The sequence below is a fragment of the Canis aureus genome, chromosome 23 (assembly GCF_053574225.1).
Source record: "Canis aureus isolate CA01 chromosome 23, VMU_Caureus_v.1.0, whole genome shotgun sequence".
In the NCBI taxonomy this organism is placed as follows: domain Eukaryota; kingdom Metazoa; phylum Chordata; class Mammalia; order Carnivora; family Canidae; genus Canis; species Canis aureus.
Genome location: NC_135633.1, coordinates 20,271,062 through 20,293,914, shown reverse-complemented (window position 1 = coordinate 20,293,914; position 22,853 = coordinate 20,271,062). Strand labels below are relative to the sequence as shown.

The 22,853-nt window shown below is 41.7% G+C and overlaps 1 protein-coding gene and 1 long non-coding RNA gene across 2 annotated transcripts; both read right to left on the bottom strand.

Annotated features, from left to right (window-relative positions):
- Window positions 1-7,297: 7,297 nt before the first annotated feature.
- On the bottom strand, window positions 7,298-8,850 carry LOC144295281 (olfactory receptor 2D2-like). The gene has a single exon (XM_077867669.1). It carries the CDS (start codon window positions 8,848-8,850, stop codon window positions 7,903-7,905), a length of 948 nt encoding a protein of 315 aa, XP_077723795.1. The 3' UTR covers window positions 7,298-7,902.
- A 32-nt stretch (window positions 8,851-8,882) lies between these two features.
- On the bottom strand, window positions 8,883-22,081 carry LOC144295280 (uncharacterized). The gene is made up of 4 exons (XR_013362604.1): window positions 22,021-22,081; window positions 19,684-19,824; window positions 12,404-12,458; window positions 8,883-9,091 (listed from the first exon to the last, which is right to left on the bottom strand). It is a non-coding gene; the product is annotated as an uncharacterized LOC144295280 (long non-coding RNA).
- Window positions 22,082-22,853: the final 772 nt, after the last annotated feature.

The window sequence follows — 22,853 nt, the reverse complement described above, 5'->3', positions numbered from 1 at the left end:
TACTCTATATAGAAAACCCAAATGTCTCCACCCCAAGATTGCTAGAACTCATACAGCAATTTGGTAGCATGGCAGGATACAAAATCAATGCCCAGAAATCAATGGCATTTCTATACACTAACAATGAGACTGAAGAAAGAGAAATGAAGGAATCAATCCCATGTACAATTGCACCCAAAAGCATAAGATACCTAGGAATAAACCTAACCAAAGAGGTAAAGGATCTATACCCTCAAAACTATTGAACACTTGTGAAAGAAATTGAGGAAGACACAAAGAAATGGAAAAATATTCCATGCTCATGGATTGGCAGAATTAATATTGTGAAAATGTCAATGTTACCCAGGGCAATTTACATGTTTAATGCAATCCCTATCAAAATACCATGGACTTTCTTCAGAGAGAACAAATTATTTTAAGATTTGTGTGGAATCAGAAAAGACCTCGAATAGCCAGGGGAATTTTATAAAAGAAAACCATATCTGGGGGCATCACAATGCCAGATTTCAGGTTGTACTACAAAGCTGTGGTCATCAAGACAGTGTGGAACTGGCACAAAAACAGACACATAGATCAATGGAACAGAAAAGAGAACCCAGAAGTGGACCCTGAACTTTATGGTCAACTAATATTTGATAAAGGAGGAAAGACTATCCACTGGAAGAAAGACAGTCTCTTCAATAAATGGTGCTGGGAAAATTGGACATCCACATGCAGAAGAATGAAACTAGACCACTCTCTTTCACCATACACAAAGATAAACTCAAAATGGATGAAAGATCTAAATGTGAGACAAGATTCCATCAAAATCCTAGAGGAGAACTCGGCCACAGTAACTTCTTGCAAGATACATACATGAAGGCAAAAGAAACAAAAACAAACATGAACTATTGGGACTTCATCAAGATAAAAAGCTTTTGCACAGCAAAGGATACAGTCAACAAAACTAAAAGACAACCTACAGAATGGGAGAAGAGATTTGCAAATGACGTATCAGATAAAGGGCTAGTTTCCAAGATCTATAAGAACTTCTTAAACTCAACACCAAAGAAACAAACAATCCAATCATGAAATGGGCAAAAGACATGAAGAGAAATCTCACAGAGGAAGACATAGACATGGCCAACATGCACATGAGAAAATGCTCTGCATCACTGGCCACCAGGGAAATACAAACCAAAACCACAATGAGATACCACCTCACACCAGTGAGAATGGGGAAAATTATCAAGACAGGAAACCACAAATGTTGGAGAGGATGTGGAGAAAAAGGAACCCTCTTACACTGTTGGTGGGAATGTGAACTGGTGCAGCCACTCTGGAAAACTGTGTGGAGGTTCCTCAAAGAGTTAAAAATAGACCTGCCCTACGACCCAGCAATTGCACTGCTGGGGATTTACCCCAAAGATTCAGATGCAATGAAACGCCAGGACACCTGCACCCCGATGTTTATAGCAGCAATGTCCACAATAGCCAAACTGTGGAAGGGGCCTCGGTGTCCATCGAAAGATGAATGGATAAAGAAGCTGTGGTCTATGTATACAATGGAATATTACTGAGCCATTAGAAACGACAAATACCCACCATTTGCTTCAACGTGGATGGAACTGGAGGGTATTATGCTGAGTGAAGTAATCAATCGGAGTAGGACAAACATTTTATGTTCTCATTCATGTGGGGAATATAAATAATAGTGAAAGGGAATAGAAGGGAAGGGAGAAGAAATGGGTAGGAAATATCAGAAAGGGAGACAGAACATAAAGACTCCTAACTCTGGGAAATGAACTAGGGGTGGTGGAAGGGGAGGAGGGCGGGGGGTGGGGGTGAGCGGGTGACGGGCACTGAGGGGGGCACTTCACGGGATGAGCACTGGGTGTTATTCTGTATGTTGGCAAATTGAACACCAATAAAAAATAAGTTTATTATAAAAAAATTTTAAAAAAGGAAAAGGAGAAAGAGAAAGAAGGAAAGAAAAAAAGAAAAAAGGAAGCAGAAAGAGAAAAAAGAAAAAAGGGGGAGGCATACAAATCAAAAAGAAAAAGAGTAAATAAGCACACAAGGAGAGTATCTTCTGATTCTGTATACTTTAAGTCCCTTGACTTCCCTGGAACTTGTCTGTCTAGCTGGTCTTCTGGGGGAGGGGCCTGTTGTGCTGATTTTCAGGTGTTAGCACTTGAGGGAGCTGCTGTGCCCCTGCCTGGTGCAGGGCTCAGTGGGGGCTGTTTACCCCGTGAGGCCCCAGGAGGAACAACCGCAGTGGCGGGGCCAGCTCTGGAGCCCTGGAGTCAGCTCCCGCAGTAACTCCAGAGCTCTCCGTCTGCAGGGCCTGGAGGCTCCGGGGCGGGGCCGCTGATCTGCTCAGCTGGGGCAGGAGCGTCCTCGCTGTCCTGGGCCCTCCCGGCCTCTGCCTGTCCCGGGGGAGGCCAGATCCTGGGCTGTGTCCCGGCGCCCTGTGCTCCGGGTCTGCGCTGTTGGATTTGCGCTCCTGCCCCGCAGCCCCCTCCGCGGAGCCGCGGCCCGAGCCCCTCCGAGCTGCTCCGGGTCCAGCCTGCGCGCTGCAGCCCTTTAGGGAGCTCGGCGCACTCTCCCGGGGCGCAGGTGTTTGTTAGTGTCCCAGGGAGCCCGAGGGCATCCCCGCCCTCCTGGGGTCCTGCTCTAACTCCCTGCAAGAGCCTTTCCACACGGGAAGGTTGGTGCAGCTCCTGCTTCTCCGGGACGGGGCTTTCCTGTCCTGGGGACACTGCCCAGCCTCAGCCCGGCTCCTCGCGGGGGTCCTCCCCCTTGGAGGCCTTTTGTTTCCTTATTTCTTCCCCCCCACCCCCCCGGCTTCCTACCTTGGTAGAAGTGTGAACTCTTCTCACTGTAGCATTCCAGCTGTTCTCTCTTTAAATCTCAGGCCGAAAAAAATAAAACAAAATAAATCTCAGACCGAATTCGTAGATTTTCAGGATGATTTGAATGTTATCTAGATAATTTGGTGGGGACAGGTGACGTGGGGACCCTACTCTTCCTCCATCTTGCCCATGCATTCATTTTAAAACCATTATTGAGCTCTTTTTATATTTTCTCTTATCTGACTCTATTTGTATCCAATATACCCAGAACAGACACCGATGTGTTATGTATTTCAATACAAATTTTTGCAATCATTACTGCCCTTTTAAAATTACTGGAGCTGGACCACAATAGACAGATGCTAGTCTGGGGTGTGAGGATCAGAGAAAACTTTTATAGTAACAGCATCTGATACTTGAAGTGACATAGACAGGAGAAAGCACTAATAGGTGAAGTTGCTGATCTGGCTGCCCATGATGATCTAAATGAGATCTATTTCACTAATGGGAGGGAAAATAAGGAAATGTAAACAGAAAATTTCAACACTAATTTAGAGAATTCTTGCCATGAAGAAGAAAGAAGGTATGGCTGAGAAAGTGGGATTATGAGTTTATAAAATTTTTAAATTCCTAGGTCACTTCCCTCTTTACTTTGAAGACTTTAACCCTTGGGTCACTGTCATCCCATGGCACACTACTATTTATAGATCTTAAGTTTTCTAGTCTTCACATAAAATGAAATATTCTATTATTCTGCCTTCTCAGAATTCCTCAGATGATCTCAGCCATCCATGCCATGGTCGTATCTTTCATATTGCCATTACCAAGAGTTGCCATCGCCACCTCAAATTCTGAAACCACAGAATCCTGAGCAAAATAAAATGGTTACAGTTTTCAGGCACTAATTTCCGAGACGGTTTATTATACAGTAGGGGATAACCGAAATGCTGAGAGTTATGCTCCCATTCATTCCATCAAAATAGATACCGGTGGGGCTTTTCACACTACTAATTAAAGCTACCATCTCTCTCAAAACAAAACAAGACAAAACAAAACAAGCTCCCCAACGCATGCTCCCTCTCCTGCTATGGAAGGAGAGAGGGAATAAACTGCCAGAAAGCTTCTAAAGAAAACATTTCCTGTATACACCAAAAAAATAATAATAAAGATAACGTATAGAGAAGGGTTCTTAGTTGTAAGCAAGAGATATTGACTATGTTTGATTTAAGCTAAAAGGAAAAATGTTGAAAGTGGTCATTCTGGTCCTGCAGCCAGAACCACAGGCCACAATCAGATAGAATGGGTGTGATGACAGCATCGCTGCCACTCAGCACTAGATGGCGCACGTCGCTCTGCCAACACCATCAGCCCAGGCCCTGCTGCTGGAGCCGCTGCTTCACTGAGGCTGGAAATTGGGCTGTTGGTGCTTCCTCTGCCCCTGAAAGAAAAAGACTAAGAAAAGTGTATGCTGACCAACAGTAGGTCAGTCAGGTGATCCAGGTGAACAGCAGTAGTGATCATGTGGGTAGTATGTGCCCTTGAGATGATGTGATGGAGATAATACTTTATCTTTGTGACCTCCCTCTCCTAAACCCATAACCTCAGTCTAATTCGAGAAAAACACCAGACAAATTCTAACAGGTCATCTTCCTATAAAATATGTGACCAGTGATCCTTAAAACTGGAACAGTCAACAAAACAGAAGTCTGAGAACCTGTCACAACCAAGAGGAGCTTAAGGAGACATGACCAGTAAATGTAATATGGCATCCTGTGTGGGATCCTGGATCAGAAAAGGCATATAAGGGAAAAGAGAAGAAAAGAAAAGAACGGGGGCACCTGAGTGGCTCAGTCAGTTAAGCATCTGCCTTTGGCTCAGGTCATGATCTCGGGGTCTAAGACCAAACCTCACGTGGGTCTCCCTACTCAGGGGGGAGTCTGCTTCTCCCTCTACCCCTCCCCCCACTCCTGTAATCTCTCTCAAATGAATAGATCAACTCTTTAAAGGAAAGAAAGAAATCCAAATGAAGTATGAATTTTGGTTAATACTGTATCAGTATGGGAGAGAGCTTGGTGGCTTAGTCATTTGGGTGTCTTCCTCTTGGTTTCAGCTCAGGTCGTGATTTTGAGATGTTGGGGAGGTAGGATTATTCCCACATTTGGGGCTCCATACTCAGCATGAAGGATACTTGGGATTCTCTCTCTCCCTCCCCCTAGGCACTTCCCCCTGCTGTCTCTCTCTCAAATAAATAAATAAATAAATAAATAAATAAATAAATAAATCTTAAAATCATGGGATATCAATGTTGATTTTCTTAATTGTGACAAATACTATAATAATAATAATGTAAGATGTCAGTAATAAAGGAAAGTGGCATATGAACACTCAGGGTACTTCTCAGTTTTTCTATAAGCCTAAACCTGATCTAAAAAAATACATTTATTTTTAAAAAACAAAAGAAACAGCTTGTTTTCCTTGCTTTTTCATGTCACTAGAGCTTAATTCAGAATATACACTGGGAATTTCTGAATGACTCCACCTTGCTAGCTAACTACTGCCGCAGTGAAGACAAGAAACTGAATTTCAGGTGTATTCAGCTTCTAAGGAGGGAGACAGGCTCTAACTAGCCCAAGACACACAAAAGACCATAAATGTGGAAAGGCAACTCAAATGACCAGAAGCCAAAAACTGGCATATGGCCATTACACATGGCCTGTGAAACCAAATCCCCTCGCTAATGTCTTGACTACCGATAGATTTCAGCCTGACCAGTGTAATTCATAATCTGCATAACACCATATTCTAAGTAGTTGTAGAGCACAGAATGTTGAGTTCAGACATACAATAGCTTAGCATATGGACTGCTTCTGTGGGCATTATGTCAGTCCTCATCTGAGGGTCTTGAGGGGCTCAGTTGGCTAAGCGTGTGCCATCAGCTCAGATCATGATCTGGGGGTCTTTGGATGGAGCCTGGTGTCAGGCTCCCTGGTCAGCAGGGAGTGCGCTTCTTCTCCGCTCTGCTCTCCTCTCTCTCCATCCTTGCCCCCTCCCCTGTTTCATGCTTTCTCTCTCTCTCAAACAAACAAACAAACAATAAATAAATAAATAAATAAAATCTTAAAAAATATAGTGTCCTATTCTGATTGTGTTTACTAATATAATCCAACTGCTAGTACACTATCTGCCACAAATTAGATTCTCAATAAGTATTTCCTGAAAGAATATGAGTGTAGGAAACGTATTGGCTCAAGTCCAGTCTCTTTACATTTTTAAATGATTTTATTAATTTATTTTACATAGAGGCCAGAATCAGGGAGAGCGGCAGTTAGAGAGAGGGGGAAGAGGCTCCCCACCCCTAGGATTGCAGCCTGAGCCTAAGAAAGATACTAAATCAACTGAGCCACCCAGGTGCCCCTGTACTTTTTATTAAATAATAACAGATGGGTTCATATCAGAAGATCTGTTTTCATGATGCTAGAAAGAAATGGAGTTTGTAGCAATCAATTGCTTGCAAGTCAAGGTCATGTCCCATAGAGCTTCAGAGTCCTTTACCTTACAATGAACGTCATGTATTGAAAGAAACCTTACAAGATTGTTCCATTAAAAACTCTGGACCTTTAGTGAAGTGACTGCAACCAAAACTTATCTTGTTCAATTAGATAGTAGGCTCAGGGCTTCAGGGGACCTTTGAAGGCACATGGTCAGAAACCTCGCATCTATGAGAGGTAGGAGAGAAGGTCTGGGCATTCTCTGTCTTGCTTTGTGCCTTTTCCATCTCCCTGGTCTCACTGGGTTTTGAGCCTGTTTCCTGGCAATACTTACAAGTTAAAATTTAAATTTTGTCTGGCTGCATTATTATGACTTTCATAAAGGTCAGCCTCATCACAAACAATTCATAGCACACACCTACCACCCCCTCAATCTTGAAAAATACCATTGAGTGAATAGCAGTGATCTGAGTAAGAATTTGCACATTAAAAGGTAGATTATGGGGTTCTGTTTGGATGATAGCAATCAGACAACTAATTGTATTGGCACCATTATACATTTAAATCTATTATTTTAGCCAAACTTTAATCATGCCTTCACATTCATTTTACTCGTCCTTATGTGGTAAGCTGAATAATGGTCCCCCAAAGATGTCCATGTCCAAATCCCCAGGAACTCTAAATATGTTACCTTACACCAGAATAGGACTTTATGCTTAGAATTAAAATAAATATCTTCAAGTGGGAGGTTATCCTTGATTATTTATTTATTTATTTTTGGAATACGGTAACAGGAAATCAGAAGATAGGTAGAGAATGAGCTTGAAAAAATTATTCCTGTGTCTTTCTCACTGCCATACAACTAAGTCCACAACTCCTGTCTCATGGCATTCTATATTCAGGTGTCCTGTTCAAGTCCTAGTTGTCTTTCAGGCCCAGAGTGGTACCAACTGCTTTCTCACTTGGTAGCCCTGGGATGCCACTATGTGTTGTTAGTTTCCAAAATCCTGTCTTTACCTTTATCTGATAGATAAAATCTCCACGTACCTCATAAGAATGTGAGAAGGACAGCAGAAACCATATATACGTCTTCTTTGTACTCATGCTCTTCACTACCCACTTCAAACACACATGCATGCACATGTGCAGGAACACATACATGTGGCACCTTGCTTATAGTAAGTGATTAGGTACTGATTGTTTATTTATTGGTTATTTGATGAAATAAATTCAGAAATATCTAAAAATAAGAGTTGGAGCATGATCTGGGATAGATTCATAATAATATACCATGTATGATTTTAAACAGATGGATTTCACTGGTCCCAGGATTTATAAAATGTGCATGTTTCTTATAAGATTTCCTAACTCTTAGGAGCCAAAAGACCAACCAGAAGGAAGCAGACCCTCCTTCTGTGGGTCCATGAATTATTGTCCTTCTTCTACAAAGGAAGTACTGGATGAAGGATGGAGGGTAGGTCGACAGCAAGGTCCCAGGATGAGGATCTAACCAAATTCCAAGATTGCTGAGGAAATTACTCAGTAGTTTGTATAAGTAGGGAGCTAAAAGGGTCTCACAGTCAGTGGGAGATTTCAAGCCTGCATGGGAAATTCCTTGTGGCCACTTTCCTCAGAGCTCCCTTCACATCCTTGTTCCTCAAGCTATAGATGAGGGGATTGAGCATGGGTGTCACCATCGCATAGAACACAGACACCAGTTTTTTCTGTTCTTTGGAAGACTTAGGTGTCATGTAAGTGACAATTCCTGACCCATAAAAGAGGATGACCACCATGAGGTGGGAACCACAGGTAGAGAATGCCTTGAGCCTCCTCACAGATGACTTCATCCTGACCACAGTCACTATGATGTGGCCATAGGATACTAGAGTTAGGGAGACAGGTATGAGGAGAATTATGACACCCATGAGGAAAATGGCCATCTCTGAAGTGTGGGTGTCTGTGGATGCCAGGATCAAGAGTGCAGGGGCCTCACAAAAAAAATGAGCAATACTATTGCTGCCTCGGTAGGGTAGCCTTAGTATAAAAGTGGTATCTACCACAGACACCAGAATGCCACTGGTCCATGATCCCGCAGCCAGCTGAACACACACCCTCCAAGTCATAATGCTAGGGTAATGCAAAGGGTTGCAGATGGCCACATATCGATCATAGGACATCACCGCCAGCAAGGCACACTGTGTACCCCCAAAAATGAGGAAGAGTAAAAGCTGAGCTGCACAACGTGTGAATGAAATGATCTTTTTCCTGGATAGCAGATGAACCAGGGCCTGAGGAACAATGTTGGTAGAAAAACAGAGGTCAGCCAAAGATAAGTTGCAGAGGAAAAAATACATGGGTGTGTGAAGCCGAGAGTCAGCCTGAACAAGGCGCATGAGAAGCAGATTTGCAAGCACAGTAACCAGGTAGACACCCAGGAATAAAATAAATAGGAGCTTCTGAGTGTGGGGGTCATCAGAGAGTCCCAGGAGGAGGAACTCTGTCACCTGCGACTGATTTGCTGCTCTCATACTTTGTTGTTTCAGGAAGAAGTCTACATGCTAAACATAGGTCCATAGAACCTCAGATTTGGAGGCCGTTTGAATTGCTCTCAATCACTATCAACCATTCCAAAACTCCCCTTGTTATAAAAATGATCATGCTGCTTTAGTTGGAGCATTTTCAGTGTTGTAAAACTTCGTACTTTTAAGCTGGCGCCTTCATTCTTAGTAAGTGTAGAGTAGATCAAAAGAATCTTCTTATTCTGAATATCTAATAATTAAAGAGATTTGATTAATCTGTAAGTTATGGCATAGAATTTCACTTTATTATCAACTAGAAATTTGAGTCCTATGCTGTTATTGCCACACCTCCCCCATTTTATGCTGGCATAGATTTTTTATTTATTCTTTGGGCATATGACTGTTGTCTCTTCCCTGAAAAGACAGTCACTAAGATATAAAAAATGAAAAAGGGCCAAAGTATCTTAAAGAACTGACATTTTCTTGGACAAAATAACTTGTTTTGAAAGAGCTGGCAAATCAAGAAGTAATGGGCTAGTATGCCATCATCTCTTTGGTAATCGCACCCACGGCTTCGGATGGAACTCCCAAATATCAATCTTAACCATCAAAAACTTCCAAAATGGCAGACACACTATGACAGCATTTCCACTTGAAGCCACCAGGTTGACTAATTTTCTGTGTGCAGACTACACAGCACTAATGCACCACCTCTAGCCCATCAGCTCTCATTGCCTTGCATTACGTGTCTCTTCTTCCCAGAAAATAAAAACTCCTCTTAAAACTAAATCTTCAGCATTTTTGTGACCTTTTATAGACATGATGTGGTGATTTATTTGATCAATTATCATTAATTAATTAAATTTAAAACTTGACCTTATGGTTTAGTAGAGTTGCTTAAGAAGCCTGTCAGATTCTCTGTGTCTAAGGCGGAAACATTGGTTGTTCCTGACTTTGTTCCCTCTCACAGGAAAAAGAAACAACAACTATTCCAGAATAAAACACCACTAAGAAGCAACCTGCACCACAGAGACCAAGAGAGATGGCATTAGAAAGGTAAAAGAAGCAACTACACGTTGAATGCATTGTCCTTCACCCAGGCCGGTGCAACATCATGTGGACAGGCCTCCACTGAGCTTTCTAGTTCTCTAAATAAGAAAAGAAAACCCAGGGGAGATGATCTGCGCTGCCCCAGCATTGTGAGTGCTTTGCAGGAGGCCCTGCTCTGACCCCAAACTATAGGGACTGCAGGGGAGTCAATGGGGCTCTACCACTGGAATCTGATTGTGATAGAGAAGGGAGAGAGGCTTGCAACAATCAGCATACAGATCTTGGCAGAACAAAATTCATACCTGCTGTGCCCAAGGACTAATCCCAACCTGTAGCTTTGCTCATATGCAGGACTAGCTCAGATATGTACTCTGGCCAAGGAACAAGGTGGGGTGCAGAGCTGCTTGATTCAGATCCTCAAAGGAGTTTTACTAACCTCAGAGACTGGTTTCCCAGATGCAGACAGTGAGCTGAATCACAACCCTGCCTGCTGTGAAAAGTGTCTGCTGGCCTCATCTGACCAGAAGGGCTGAGGATAACTCCTGAAGCAGTACAGCCGAGCAGAGCTCTAGCTGAGAGGTCAGTGGGAAGAGCTGATTGCACCCAGAGAAAAGCCAGTACCAGAGGAACATTCCTGTGCTACATACAGGCAGAGGCATTAATTCATAGCCTAGACTGAAGGTAAATCCCAGCCCCTCCTAACTGGAGAACCTGCCTGGGAAACTGAGAGTAGCCTGAAATGACTCAACTCCCACCTAGGCAAGGAAACTAGGGCATCGCCCCACCCACTGTCAAGAGGGTCTCCTGGCTTCATCTGATTGGAAGGACTGGTGACAGCTCCTAGGGCAGTGCATCCCAGGGACATTCAAGCTAAGAGGCAGGTGCACAGAACTGAGAGTTTGCAGAGCAAAGCCAGTGGCTCTGTTCCATCAGGAAACTTAGGGTGGGTCAAGGCAAGAGAACAGAGATTAGCCAGCTTTAGAGCTGCTTTCCCACTGTGCTCAGGCAAGAAATCTTGTGTAGCTCTACTCATCACTGAATACAGCCTTCAGCTTGTGCAACCACAGAACCTCACCACAGCACATTGAAACTGCCTAGCCCATCCAACGGCCCTATATACAGTGGCACTAGAGAAGAGAGCACAACTGTAGCTTCCCTCATCTGTAGAGCAAAACTGATAACATCACTTGGCCAGGGAATTCAGTAAACCTTCTGAAGGACGGATTGGGGTCCTTAAATAAGAGCTGTACAGGCTTTGGGTTCTGTCTTGCTGCCCTGCCAGAGCAGGGAGGCTCTTTCATATATTATTACTAAATATAGTACCCAGTCTTAATCCTCTAAAAAGCCTGACCAGAGAATCCAGGCAGCCACGGGGCCCATCCTACAACCTCACTTCGGTAAGGAACTAAGACAGAAGTCCTAACCCAACTGTTTTTGGCCGGTGGCACACCTCCCATCACATTAATAGAATGAAAGAAAAGAATCATATGATCATCTCAATAGGCACAGAAAAAAAAGATTTGACCAAATTCAACACCCATTTGTGATGAAAACTCAACATATCATTCATAGAAGGAACATAGTATAATAAAGGCCATGATTTGACAGCCCACAATTATTGTCATAGTTGATGGTGAACAATTGAAAAGCTTTTCCTCTAGGATCAGGAACAAGACAAAGTTGCCCACTTTCACCACTCTAGTCAACATAATACTAGAGGTCCTGGCCAGAGCAATCAGGGAAGAAAAGTAAAAGGTATAACAATTGAAACTGTCTGTATTTGCAAATGATAAAATTTGACATGCCGAAAACCCTAAAGACTCAATCAAAAGAAGAAAACCTGTTAGATCTAATTAATGAATTCAGTAAAGTTGCAGGATCCAAAATCAACAAAATCAGTAGCATTTCTATACACCATCAACACAGTTTCTAAAAAACAAATCAATCCCATTTGTAGTATCATCAAAAACAATAAAATAATTTGGAATAAATGTAAGGAGATGTAAGTGCTCTACGATGAAAACTACAAGACATTGATGAAAGAAATCCAAGACAAAAAGAAATGGAAAGCTATCTCATGTTCATGTTTAGAAGAATTAACAAATGTCAGTACCACCAAAACCTAGCTATAGATTCAATGCTTTCCTTATCAAGAGTCCAATGGCAATTTACAGAAGTAAATGAAACACTCCTCAAGTTTATATGGAACCACGAAAAACTGCAAATCGCCAAAGAAATCTGAGAAAGAAGAACAAAGCAGGAGGCATCACACTTCCTGATTTCTAGCTATATTAAAAACCTATCATCATCAAAACATTATGGCATTGGCATAAATACAAACAAATAAACCAACGGAACATAATGGAGAATACGTAAATAAGCTCAAACATATGGAGACAAATAACACTGGACAGGGGAACAAAGAATGCTCAATGAAGGAAACATAGTCTGTTCGATAAATGGTGTTGGCATAATTGGATAGTCACATGCAATAGATTGAAACCAGACTCACCTCTTATACCACTCTCAAAAATTAATTTCCAATGGATTAGACTTAAGTGTAGGTCCTGAAAGAAAACAAATAAAAAACAAAAATAGTAGAAAAGGTGATCAGACTTGTTACCAGAGGCAGAGGGTATGGGGAGGACATTTTGGAGGAGGGGGACCAAAAACTACAACTTCTAGTTATAAGATAGATATATACTAGGGAAAGAATGTAGACCATGACGGCTACAGCTAAGACTACTTTATAGTATATTAGAAAGTTGTTAAGAGAGTACTTCTAAGTTCTCATCAGAAGAATATTTTTCCTTTTCCTTTTTTTTTCTTTTCTTTTTTTCTTGTTTCTCTATAAGAGAAGATGGATATGAGTTGAACCTACTATGGTAATGGTAATCATATCACAATATATGTAAATCAGGCCATCATGCTATATTCCTTGAACTTACACAGTGATGTATGTCAATTATTTCTCAATAAAACTGAGAGGGTGGAGGGTGGAAGACTTTCATTATGTGTAGAGAGATTTGCAAGACTTGGGGAGTAATAATAAAATTTCATGAAATGGTTCAAAAAGAAGGGAGAACAATCTAAAGTCTAAAGATTGGTTGGGGAGGAGCAAGATGGCGGAGGAGTAGGGTCTCCAAATCACCTGTCTCCACCAAACTACCTAGAAAACCTTCAAATTATCCTGAAAATCTATGAATTCGGCCTGAGATTTAAAGAGAGACCAGCTGGAATGCTACAGTGAGAAGAGTTCGCGCATCTATCAAGGTAGGAAGACGGGGGAAAAAGAAATAAAGGAACAAAGGCCTCCAAGGGGGAGGGGCCCCGCGAGGAGCCGGGCTGAGGCCGGGGCGAGTGTCCCCAGGACAGGAGAGCCCCGTCCCGGAGGAGCAGGAGCTGCACCGACCTTCCCGGGGTAAAGGGGCTCGCGGGGAGTTGGAGCAGGACCAGGAGGGCGAGGAGGCCCTCGGGCTCCCGGGGACAGTAACAGAGCAACTGCGCGCCCAGGAGAGTGCGCCGAGCTCCCTAAGGGCTGCAGCGCGCAAGGCGGGACCCGGCGGGACCCGGAGCAGCTGAAGGGGCTCGGGGGCGGCTCCGCGGAAGGGGCTGCGCGGCCCGGGAGCGCGAATCCAACAGCGCAGGCTCCGGAGCACAGGACGCCGGGACACAGCCCAGGATCCCGCCTCCCCCGGGACAGGCAGAGGCCGGGAGGGCCCAGGACAGCAAGGACGCTCCTGCCCCAGCTGAGCACATCAGCGGCCCCGCCCCGGAGCCTCCAGGCCCTGCAGACGGAGTTCCTGCCGGAGCTGAATCCAGGTTTCCAGAGCTGCCCCGCCACTGGGGCTGTTCCTCCTGCGGCCTCACGGGGTAAACAACCCCCACCGAGCCCTGCACCAGGCAGGGGCACAGCAGCTCCCCCAACTGCTAACACCTGAAAATCAGCACAACAGGCCCCTCCCCCAGAACACCAGCTAGACTGACAACTTCCAGGAGAAGCCAAGGGACTTAAAGAACACAGAATCAGAAGATACTCCCCGGTGGTTCTTTTTTTGTTTGTTTTTGTTTTTGTTTTTGTTTTTGTTTTGTTTTGCTTTTTGATTTGTTTCCTTCCCCCACCCCCTTTTTTTCTCCTTTCTTTTTCTTTCTCTTTTTCTTCTTTTTTTTTTTTCGTTTTTTTTTCTTTTTCTTCCCTTTTTTTTCTCTTTCTCTTTTCTTTCCTTCTTTCTCTCCTCTCTTTTTCTCTTTTTCCCAATACAACTTGCTTTTGGCCACTCTGCACTGAGCAAAATGACTAGAAGGAAAACCTCACCTCAAAAGAAAGAATCAGAAACAGTCCTCTCTCCCACAGAGTTACAAAATCTGGATTACAATTCAATGTCAGAAAGCCAATTCAGAAGCACGATTATACAGCTACTGGTGGCTCTAGAAAAAAGTATAAAGGACTCAAGAGACTTCATGACTGCAGAATTTAGAGCTAATCAGGCAGAAATTAAAAACCAATTGAATGAGATGCAATCCAAACTAGAAGTCCTAACGACGAGGGTTAACGAGGTGGAAGAACGAGTGAGTGACATAGAAGACAAGTTGATAGCAAAGAGGGAAACTGAGGAAAAAAGAGACAAACAATTAAAAGACCATGAAGATAGATTAAGGGAAATAAACGACAGCCTGAGGAAGAAAAACCTACGTTTAATTGGGGTTCCCGAGGGCGCGGAAAGGGACAGAGGGCCAGAATATGTATTTGAACAAATTCTAGCTGAAAACTTTCCTAATCTGGGAAGGGAAACAGGCATTCAGATCCAGGAAATAGAGAGATCCCCCCCTAAAATCAATAAAAACCGTTCAACACCTCGACATTTAATTGTGAAGCTTGCAAATTCCAAAGATAAGGAGAAGATCCTTAAAGCAGCAAGAGACAAGAAATCCCTGACTTTTATGGGGAGGAGTATTAGGGTAACAGCAGACCTCTCCACAGAGACCTGGCAGGCCAGAAAGGGCTGGCAGGATATATTCAGGGTCCTAAAGGAGAAGAACATGCAACCAAGAATACTTTATCCAGCAAGGCTCTCATTCAAAATGGAAGGAGAGATAAAGAGCTTCCAAGACAGGCAGCAACTAAAAGAATATGTGACCTCCAAACCAGCTCTGCAAGAAATTTTAAGGGGGACTCTTAAAATTCCCCTTTAAGAAGAAGTTCAGTGGAATAGTCCACAAAAACAAAGACTGAATAGATATCATGATGACACTAAACTCATATCTCTCAATAGTAACTCTGAATGTGAACGGGCTTAATGACCCCATCAAAAGGCGCAGGGTTTCAGACTGGATAAAAAAGCAGGACCCATCTATTTGCTGTCTACAAGAGACTCATTTTAGACAGAAGGACACCTACAGCCTGAAAATAAAAGGTTGGAGAACCATTTACCATTCGAATGGTCCTCAAAAGAAAGCAGGGGTAGCCATCCTTATATCAGATAAACTAAAATTTACCCCAAAGACTGTAGTGAGAGATGAAGAGGGACACTATATCATACTTAAAGGATCTATTCAACAAGAGGACTTAACAATCCTCAATATATATGCTCCGAATGTGGGAGCTGCCAAATATATAAATCAATTATTAACCAAAGTGAAGAAATACTTAGATAATAATACACTTATACTTGGTGACTTCAATCTAGCTCTTTCTATACTCGATAGGTCTTCTAAGCAAAACATCTCCAAAGAAACGAGAGCTTTAAATGATACACTGGACCAGATGGATTTCACAGATATCTACAGAACTTTACATCCAAACTCAACTGAATACACATTCTTCTCAAGCGCACATGGAACTTTCTCCAGAATAGACCACATATTGGGTCACAAATCGGGTCTGAACCGATACCAAAAGATTGGGATTGTCCCCTGCATATTCTCGGACCATAATGCCTTGAAATTAGAACTAAATCACAACAAGAAGTTTGGAAGGACCTCAAACACATGGAGGTTAAGGACCATCCTGCTAAAAGATAAAAGGGTCAACCAGGAAATTAAGGAAGAATTAAAAAGATTCATGGAAACTAATGAGAATGAAGATACAACCGTTCAAAATCTTTGGGATGCAGCAAAAGCAGTCCTAAGGGGGAAATACATCGCAATACAAGCATCCATTCAAAAACTGGAAAGAACTCAAATACAAAAGCTAACCTTACACATAAAGGAGCTAGAGAAAAAACAGCAAATAGATCCTACACCCAAGAGAAGAAGGGAGCTAATAAAGATTCGAGCAGAACTCAACGAAATCGAGACCAGAAGAACTGTGGAACAGATCAACAGAACCAGGAGTTGGTTCTTTGAAAGAATTAATAAGATAGATAAACCATTAGCCAGCCTTATTAAAAAGAAGAGAGAGAAGACTCAAATTAATAAAATCATGAATGAGAAAGGAGAGATCACTACCAACACCAAGGAAATACAAACGATTTTAAAAACCTATTATGAACAGCTATACGCCAATAAATTAGGCAATCTAGAAGAAATGGACGCATTCCTGGAAAGCCACAAACTACCAAAACTGGAACAGGAAGAAATAGAAAACCTGAACAGGCCAATAACCAGGGAGGAAATTGAAGCAGTCATCAAAAACCTCCCAAGACACAAGAGTCCAGGGCCAGATGGCTTCCCAGGAGAATTTTATCAAACGTTTAAAGAAGAAATCATACCTATTCTCCTAAAGCTGTTTGGAAAGATAGAAAGAGATGGAGTACTTCCAAATTCGTTCTATGAAGCCAGCATCACCTTAATTCCAAAGCCAGACAAAGACCCCGCCAAAAAGGAGAATTACAGACCAATATCCCTGATGAACATGGATGCAAAAATTCTCAACAAGATACTGGCCAATAGGATCCAACAGTACATTAAGAAAATTATTCACCATGACCAAGTAGGATTTATCCCTGGGACACAAGGCTGGTTCAACACCCGTAAAACAATCAATGTGATTCATCATATCAGCAAGAGAAAAACCAAGAACCATATGATCCTCTCATTGGATGCAGAGAAAGCATTTGACAAAATACAGCATCCATTCCTGATCAAAACTCTTCAGAGTGTAGGGATAGAGGGAACATTCCTCGACATCTTAAAAGCCATCTATGAAAAGCCCACAGCAAATATCATTCTCAATGGGGAAGCACTGGGAGCCTTTCCCCTAAGATCAGGAACAAGACAGGGATGTCCACTCTCACCACTGCTATTCAACATGGTACTGGAAGTCCTAGCCTCAGCAATCAGACAACAAAAAGACATTAAAGGCATTCAAATTGGCAAAGAAGAAGTCAAACTCTCCCTCTTCGCCGATGACATGATACTCTACATAGAAAACCCAAAAGTCTCCACCCCAAGATTGCTAGAACTCATACAGCAATTCGGTAGCGTGGCAGGATACAAAATCAATGCCCAGAAGTCAGTGGCATTTCTATACACTAACAATGAGACTGAAGAAAGAGAAATTAAGGAGTCAATCCCATTTACAATTGCACCCAAAAGCATAAGATACCTAGGAATAAACCTCACCAAAGATGTAAAGGATCTATACCCTCAAAACTATAGAACACTTCTGAAAGAAATTGAGGAAGACACAAAGAGATGGAAAAATATTCCATGCTCATGGATTGGCAGAATTAATATTGTGAAAATGTCCATGTTACCCAGGGCAATATACACGTTTAATGCAATCCCTATCAAAATACCATGGACTTTCTTCAGAGAGTTAGAACAAATTATTTTAAGATTTGTGTGGAATCAGAAAAGACCCCGAATAGCCAGGGGAATTTTAAAAAAGAAAACCATATCTGGGGGCATCACAATGCCAGATTTCAGGTTGTACTACAAAGCTGTGGTCATCAAGACAGTGTGGTACTGGCACAAAAACAGACACATAGATCAGTGGAACAGAATAGAGAATCCAGAAGTGGACCCTGAACTTTATGGGCAACTAATATTCGATAAAGGAGGAAAGACTATCCATTGGAAGAAAGACAGTCTCTTCAATAAATGGTGCTGGGAAAATTGGACATCCACATGCAGAAGAATGAAACTAGACCACTCTCTTGCACCATACACAAAGATAAACTCAAAATGGATGAAAGATCTAAATGTGAGACAAGATTCCATCAAAATCCTAGAGAAGAACACAGGCAACACCCTTTTTGAACTCGGCCATAGTAACTTCTTGCAAGATACATCCACGAAGGCAAAAGAAACAAAAGCAAAAATGAACTATTGGGACTTCATCAAGATAAGAAGCTTTTGCACAGCAAAGGATACAGTCAACAAAACTCAAAGACAACCTACAGAATGGGAGAAGATATTTGCAAATGACATATCAGATAAAGGGCTAGTTTCCAAGATCTATAAAGAACTTATTAAACTCAACACCAAAGAAACAAACAATCCAATCATGAAATGGGCAAAAGACATGAACAGAAATCTCACAGAGGAAGACATAGACATGGCCAACATGCACATGAGAAAATGCTCTGCATCACTTGCCATCAGGGAAATACAAATCAAAACCACGATGAGATACCACCTCACACCAGTGAGAATGGGAAAAATTAACAAGGCAGGAAACCACAAATGTTGGAGAGGATGTGGAGAAAAGGGAACCCTCTTACACTGTTGGTGGGAATGTGAACTGGTGCAGCCACTGTGGAAAACTGTGTGGAGGTTCCTCAAACAGTTAAAAATATACCTGCCCTACGACCCAGCAATTGCACTGTTGGGGATTTACCCCAAAGATACAAATGCAATGAAACGCTGGGACACCTGCACCCCGATGTTTCTAGCAGCAATGGCCACGATAGCCAAACTGTGGAAGGAGCCTCGGTGTCCAACGAAAGATGAATGGATAAAGAAGATGTGGTTTATGTATACAATGGAATATTACTCAGCTATTAGAAATGACAAATACCCACCATTTGCTTCAACGTGGATGGAACTGGAGGGTATTATGCTGAGTGAAGTAAGTCAGTCGGAGAAGGACAAACATTATATGTTCTCATTCATTTGGGGAATATAAATAATAGTGAAAGGGAAAATAAGGGAAGGGAGAAGAAATGTGTGGGAAATATCAGAAAGGGAGACAGAACATAAAGACTGCTAACTCTGGGAAACGAACTAGGGGTGGTAGAAGGGGAGGAGGGCGGGGGGTGGGAGTGAATGGGTGACGGGCACTGGGTGTTATTCTGTATGTTAGTAAATTGAACACCAATAAAAATAAATAAATAAAAAAAAAATAAAGTCTAAAGATTAAGGCCCTATACAAAGTTTAAGCTTTTGGCCCTTTATCTACTTGGTAAAGGTGTCTCAAAATAATGGTTCAAATGCATCACATCAAATGTATAGGGTTGCCAAGAAGACCAGTAATATTCACATAGAGTTTATTACAATAGTTTTAGGAAGCAAATATATAATATAATGATACATGTGCTTCTTTATTAATGAATTAAATATCAAAGCATTGTGGCAGGTCTAATAATGATCTTAATTAGAAAATTAATGAGCATAAAGGATATTTGTAGGTATCTTCAACAACTACAACGTGATATAAAAATACCTGTGATTTCTGTTGGTGATGAAGTCATGGATACTGCTAATGATAGTTTGGCTTAGATACCAACATTCAAACAAGCAGGACATTTTGAATTCCAGTTAGAGTAAAGAAGAAATAAAGAAATAGCATCACATCTTAATTGAAGAGCACTCTAAAGTTCAACTTAAGAAGTCCTAGGCTAGGGGTACCTCGGTGGTTCAGTCAGGGAAGCATCTGCCTTCAGCTCAGGTCATGATCCAGGGTCATGGGATCCAGCCCCACGTTGGACTCCCTGCTCTGCATGGAACCTGCTTCTCTTCCCTGCCCCTGCTTTCGCTCTCGCTTTCTGTCTAGTCAAATAAATAAATAAAATCTTAAAAAAGCGTTTCCTAGGCTAAAGAAATGCCCCGTTTTCTCAAAAAGACATTATCACATTCTATGTTATCTGATAATGGGGTCTTAGGCATCTGGATAGATCTATGAGTCAAAGCGATGAAGGGTTCCAATTCATCATTGTAAGAAAGCATGAATCAATAAAACATTAATATAAGCAACCACATCTCTAGCTGACATTCTTTGAGGGTTCCCTTATCTAACCCTAGGCCACCTTTCCAGCCATTTTCCCTGCCACATAGTTAGGACACATTGAATTTTTTTCCTCACTGATTTTTGCTGGGCATAATCCCTTTATTCAGAGGTATGCCCACTACTAGGTTTACTATCACTTTCTTGAACATTCATGATACTTTGAATATTCAGTCAGCTTCTTTGTAGATCAAAAGACATTGGCCAAGCACATTATTGGTACTGGGGATACAGAAAAAAGAACCAGGCCCTGAAGTCAAAGAACCTCAGATACAAATACCCAAGCTATAGTCATATTTCATCCTCAGTATCAGTGTGGTCCCAGAAATATCATAGATTCGTGGCAAATAATAGCTTAATGAATGAATATACTGGGTCAAGTGAGTCTGTATGACCTAACAGTTACTTAAATCAAACTTAAAAAGAACAGCTTCTAAAGAAAAATGTAGTCTATTGCTGAAGTAGCTGACATAAAAATACATTTTGAGACCACACCCTGTTTTAAGAACGGTACTTTGGGAATTTCCTTTCATCTGGTGGAAGGTATTACTTGGTTAGTTCTTAGAGTCTCCCCAAATGCTTTAGACTTTGTTACTCTCTCCACCACAGTTCACACCCGTCCCAGAGTAGAAATTATTGCATGTCTCTAATCTCAGGGAAAATTAAAGGACAAGCAAATATTCTCAGTTTTGATGAATAGAGATACCATAAAACTGAACACTTTTCCCAAAGTTTTAAGTGATGCTTATAATCAGTGGTTAACCTAACAGACGGGCAGCTGCAGGATTTTGCTGATTTCTATACCTTCATCCAACTAATAACTATAGGTTTTTAATGATTCCATTTAGGAAGCATATTACTCAGGAACACCTTTCTTTCTGACCCACACATGTTTCCCATCCCCCACTCCCACTCACTCCCAATACATGTAGACATATACAAGTCAACACATCTAGTCTAGAGACTAGATACATTAGTGTACCTTGAGCCTCGTGTACTTTTATCATGGCTGATAACTTTACATTGGATTTATTTTCTTTCTCTGTGAGTGTAATAAGTGCAAGGACCGCATCTGACTCAACTTTTTTCACAGCATAGAATAAATTGGTCCAGAATAAGTGTACAACACACGTTTTCTGAGCTGATTTCACCTGAGCCAGAATATCAGAAGACAGAGATCTATCTGAGTCAGGGATGAGTGTGACTTGTGATCTGTCAGATGTAGGAGCTCTCACCAACTCTGGCACAATAGTAGAAGACTACACCCCTGTCAAGTCCAAATTTGCTTTTAAAACCATATTATTCTCTAATGCAAATGTGGAGGAGAAAATGTTCCCCCAAGTGACTGTGAACCTGCCCCCAGAGTCAGGAAGCTTCTGAAAGGAAATCATGTGTGCTGTCAACCTTTCTCTCACATCATTCTGCCTTTTCAAGAGATTGAATGTCAACTTTAAGTTCATTTCTCTAATAATGACATTTATGAGAAATCAAACAAGATGATAGGGTCACGGAGCCATGCATTTTCTCATCTGATGTTTTGTTTAGGAAGAAGATTCTGAGGGAGTCCATAGGAACCAAGAGAAAATACTAAATTTCAGTTCTGATTACAAAATCTTGTGTGCTAAAAATCACCTAGTCTCTATAATACATACCCACTTCCTGTCTTCCAAGCCCAGCTCAACAAGGCATAAACATCCCCACTCAGAGGACAAGTACTGATTCCATGGAAGTTCTACTTAAGTCCTCTCTAGGTGAGGACTATGATTCTTCTTCACAAGGAATTTGGCATTGCAATTATGGTTTGATAAGGTAGACCCACTATGGAAAACACCTTGGCTAGATCTATAAGAGAGTTCTACCCCTAAGGATCAGATTGTTTCAACAAAATTAGTTGAATTTTAAAAGCCAAATTTATGAAAAGATTGACACCAATTCTCTCACAATGTATGCCAGATTATTACCTTTGTTCACCATGTGCCTTCTCTTTCCATCTCTCTAATAATCTTACCCCCATTTTCTCATCCGAGGAAGGAGAAAAGATCACATTAGCATGTTAGTGGTCAGAGTGGAGAGCGAAAAAGAGTGTGAGCATCTAGTCATAAGTTATCTGAGTCAAAGAGCTCCATAAAATCTCTGAAGCCAAGATCAAAGACAAGGCAGAAAGGGGAATCCCCACAACTCTGCTGTCCTTCTGTTGCCACCAAATGTGTTATTGACATCAAGGCATACTGTGCAACTATAGTTCCATTTAAATGAGGTCACCAGAAGGATACTTGGAGCAGTCTCTGCAGTGGGTGAAGTCTCAGGAGAATTCTGAATCATTAGGGTGGATCTTGAACTCTGTTTCTTTTAGAGGTTCCCAAATGATTATAAGGAAGACAGAAAATAACATGCAGTTAGCACTCACATCTCCATTTATGGACCCATTATTAGTTCTGCTTACCTGCCTTCTTTTTTGGGAAGCGTTGTATTGTTGCAATGAAGTAATGGGTTTCTAGGTTCTAGGTTGCAACCCCGTTGTATTATGTATTATATATATGATTTTTAAGAACTTCATAATTTGAACAATGTGAATATGATGTGCCCCAGATAATAAAAGATTCTACGATTATTAACATTTTAACCCTATTTTCTTGGTTTCTCCTTATACACATAGTTATTTTTTAGAATGGCTATTATTTTTTTATTGGAATTCAATTTGCCAACATATAGCATAACACCCAGTGCTCATCCCATCAAGTGCCCCCCTCAGTGCCCGTCACCCAGTGACCCCCATCCCCGGCTCACCTCCCTT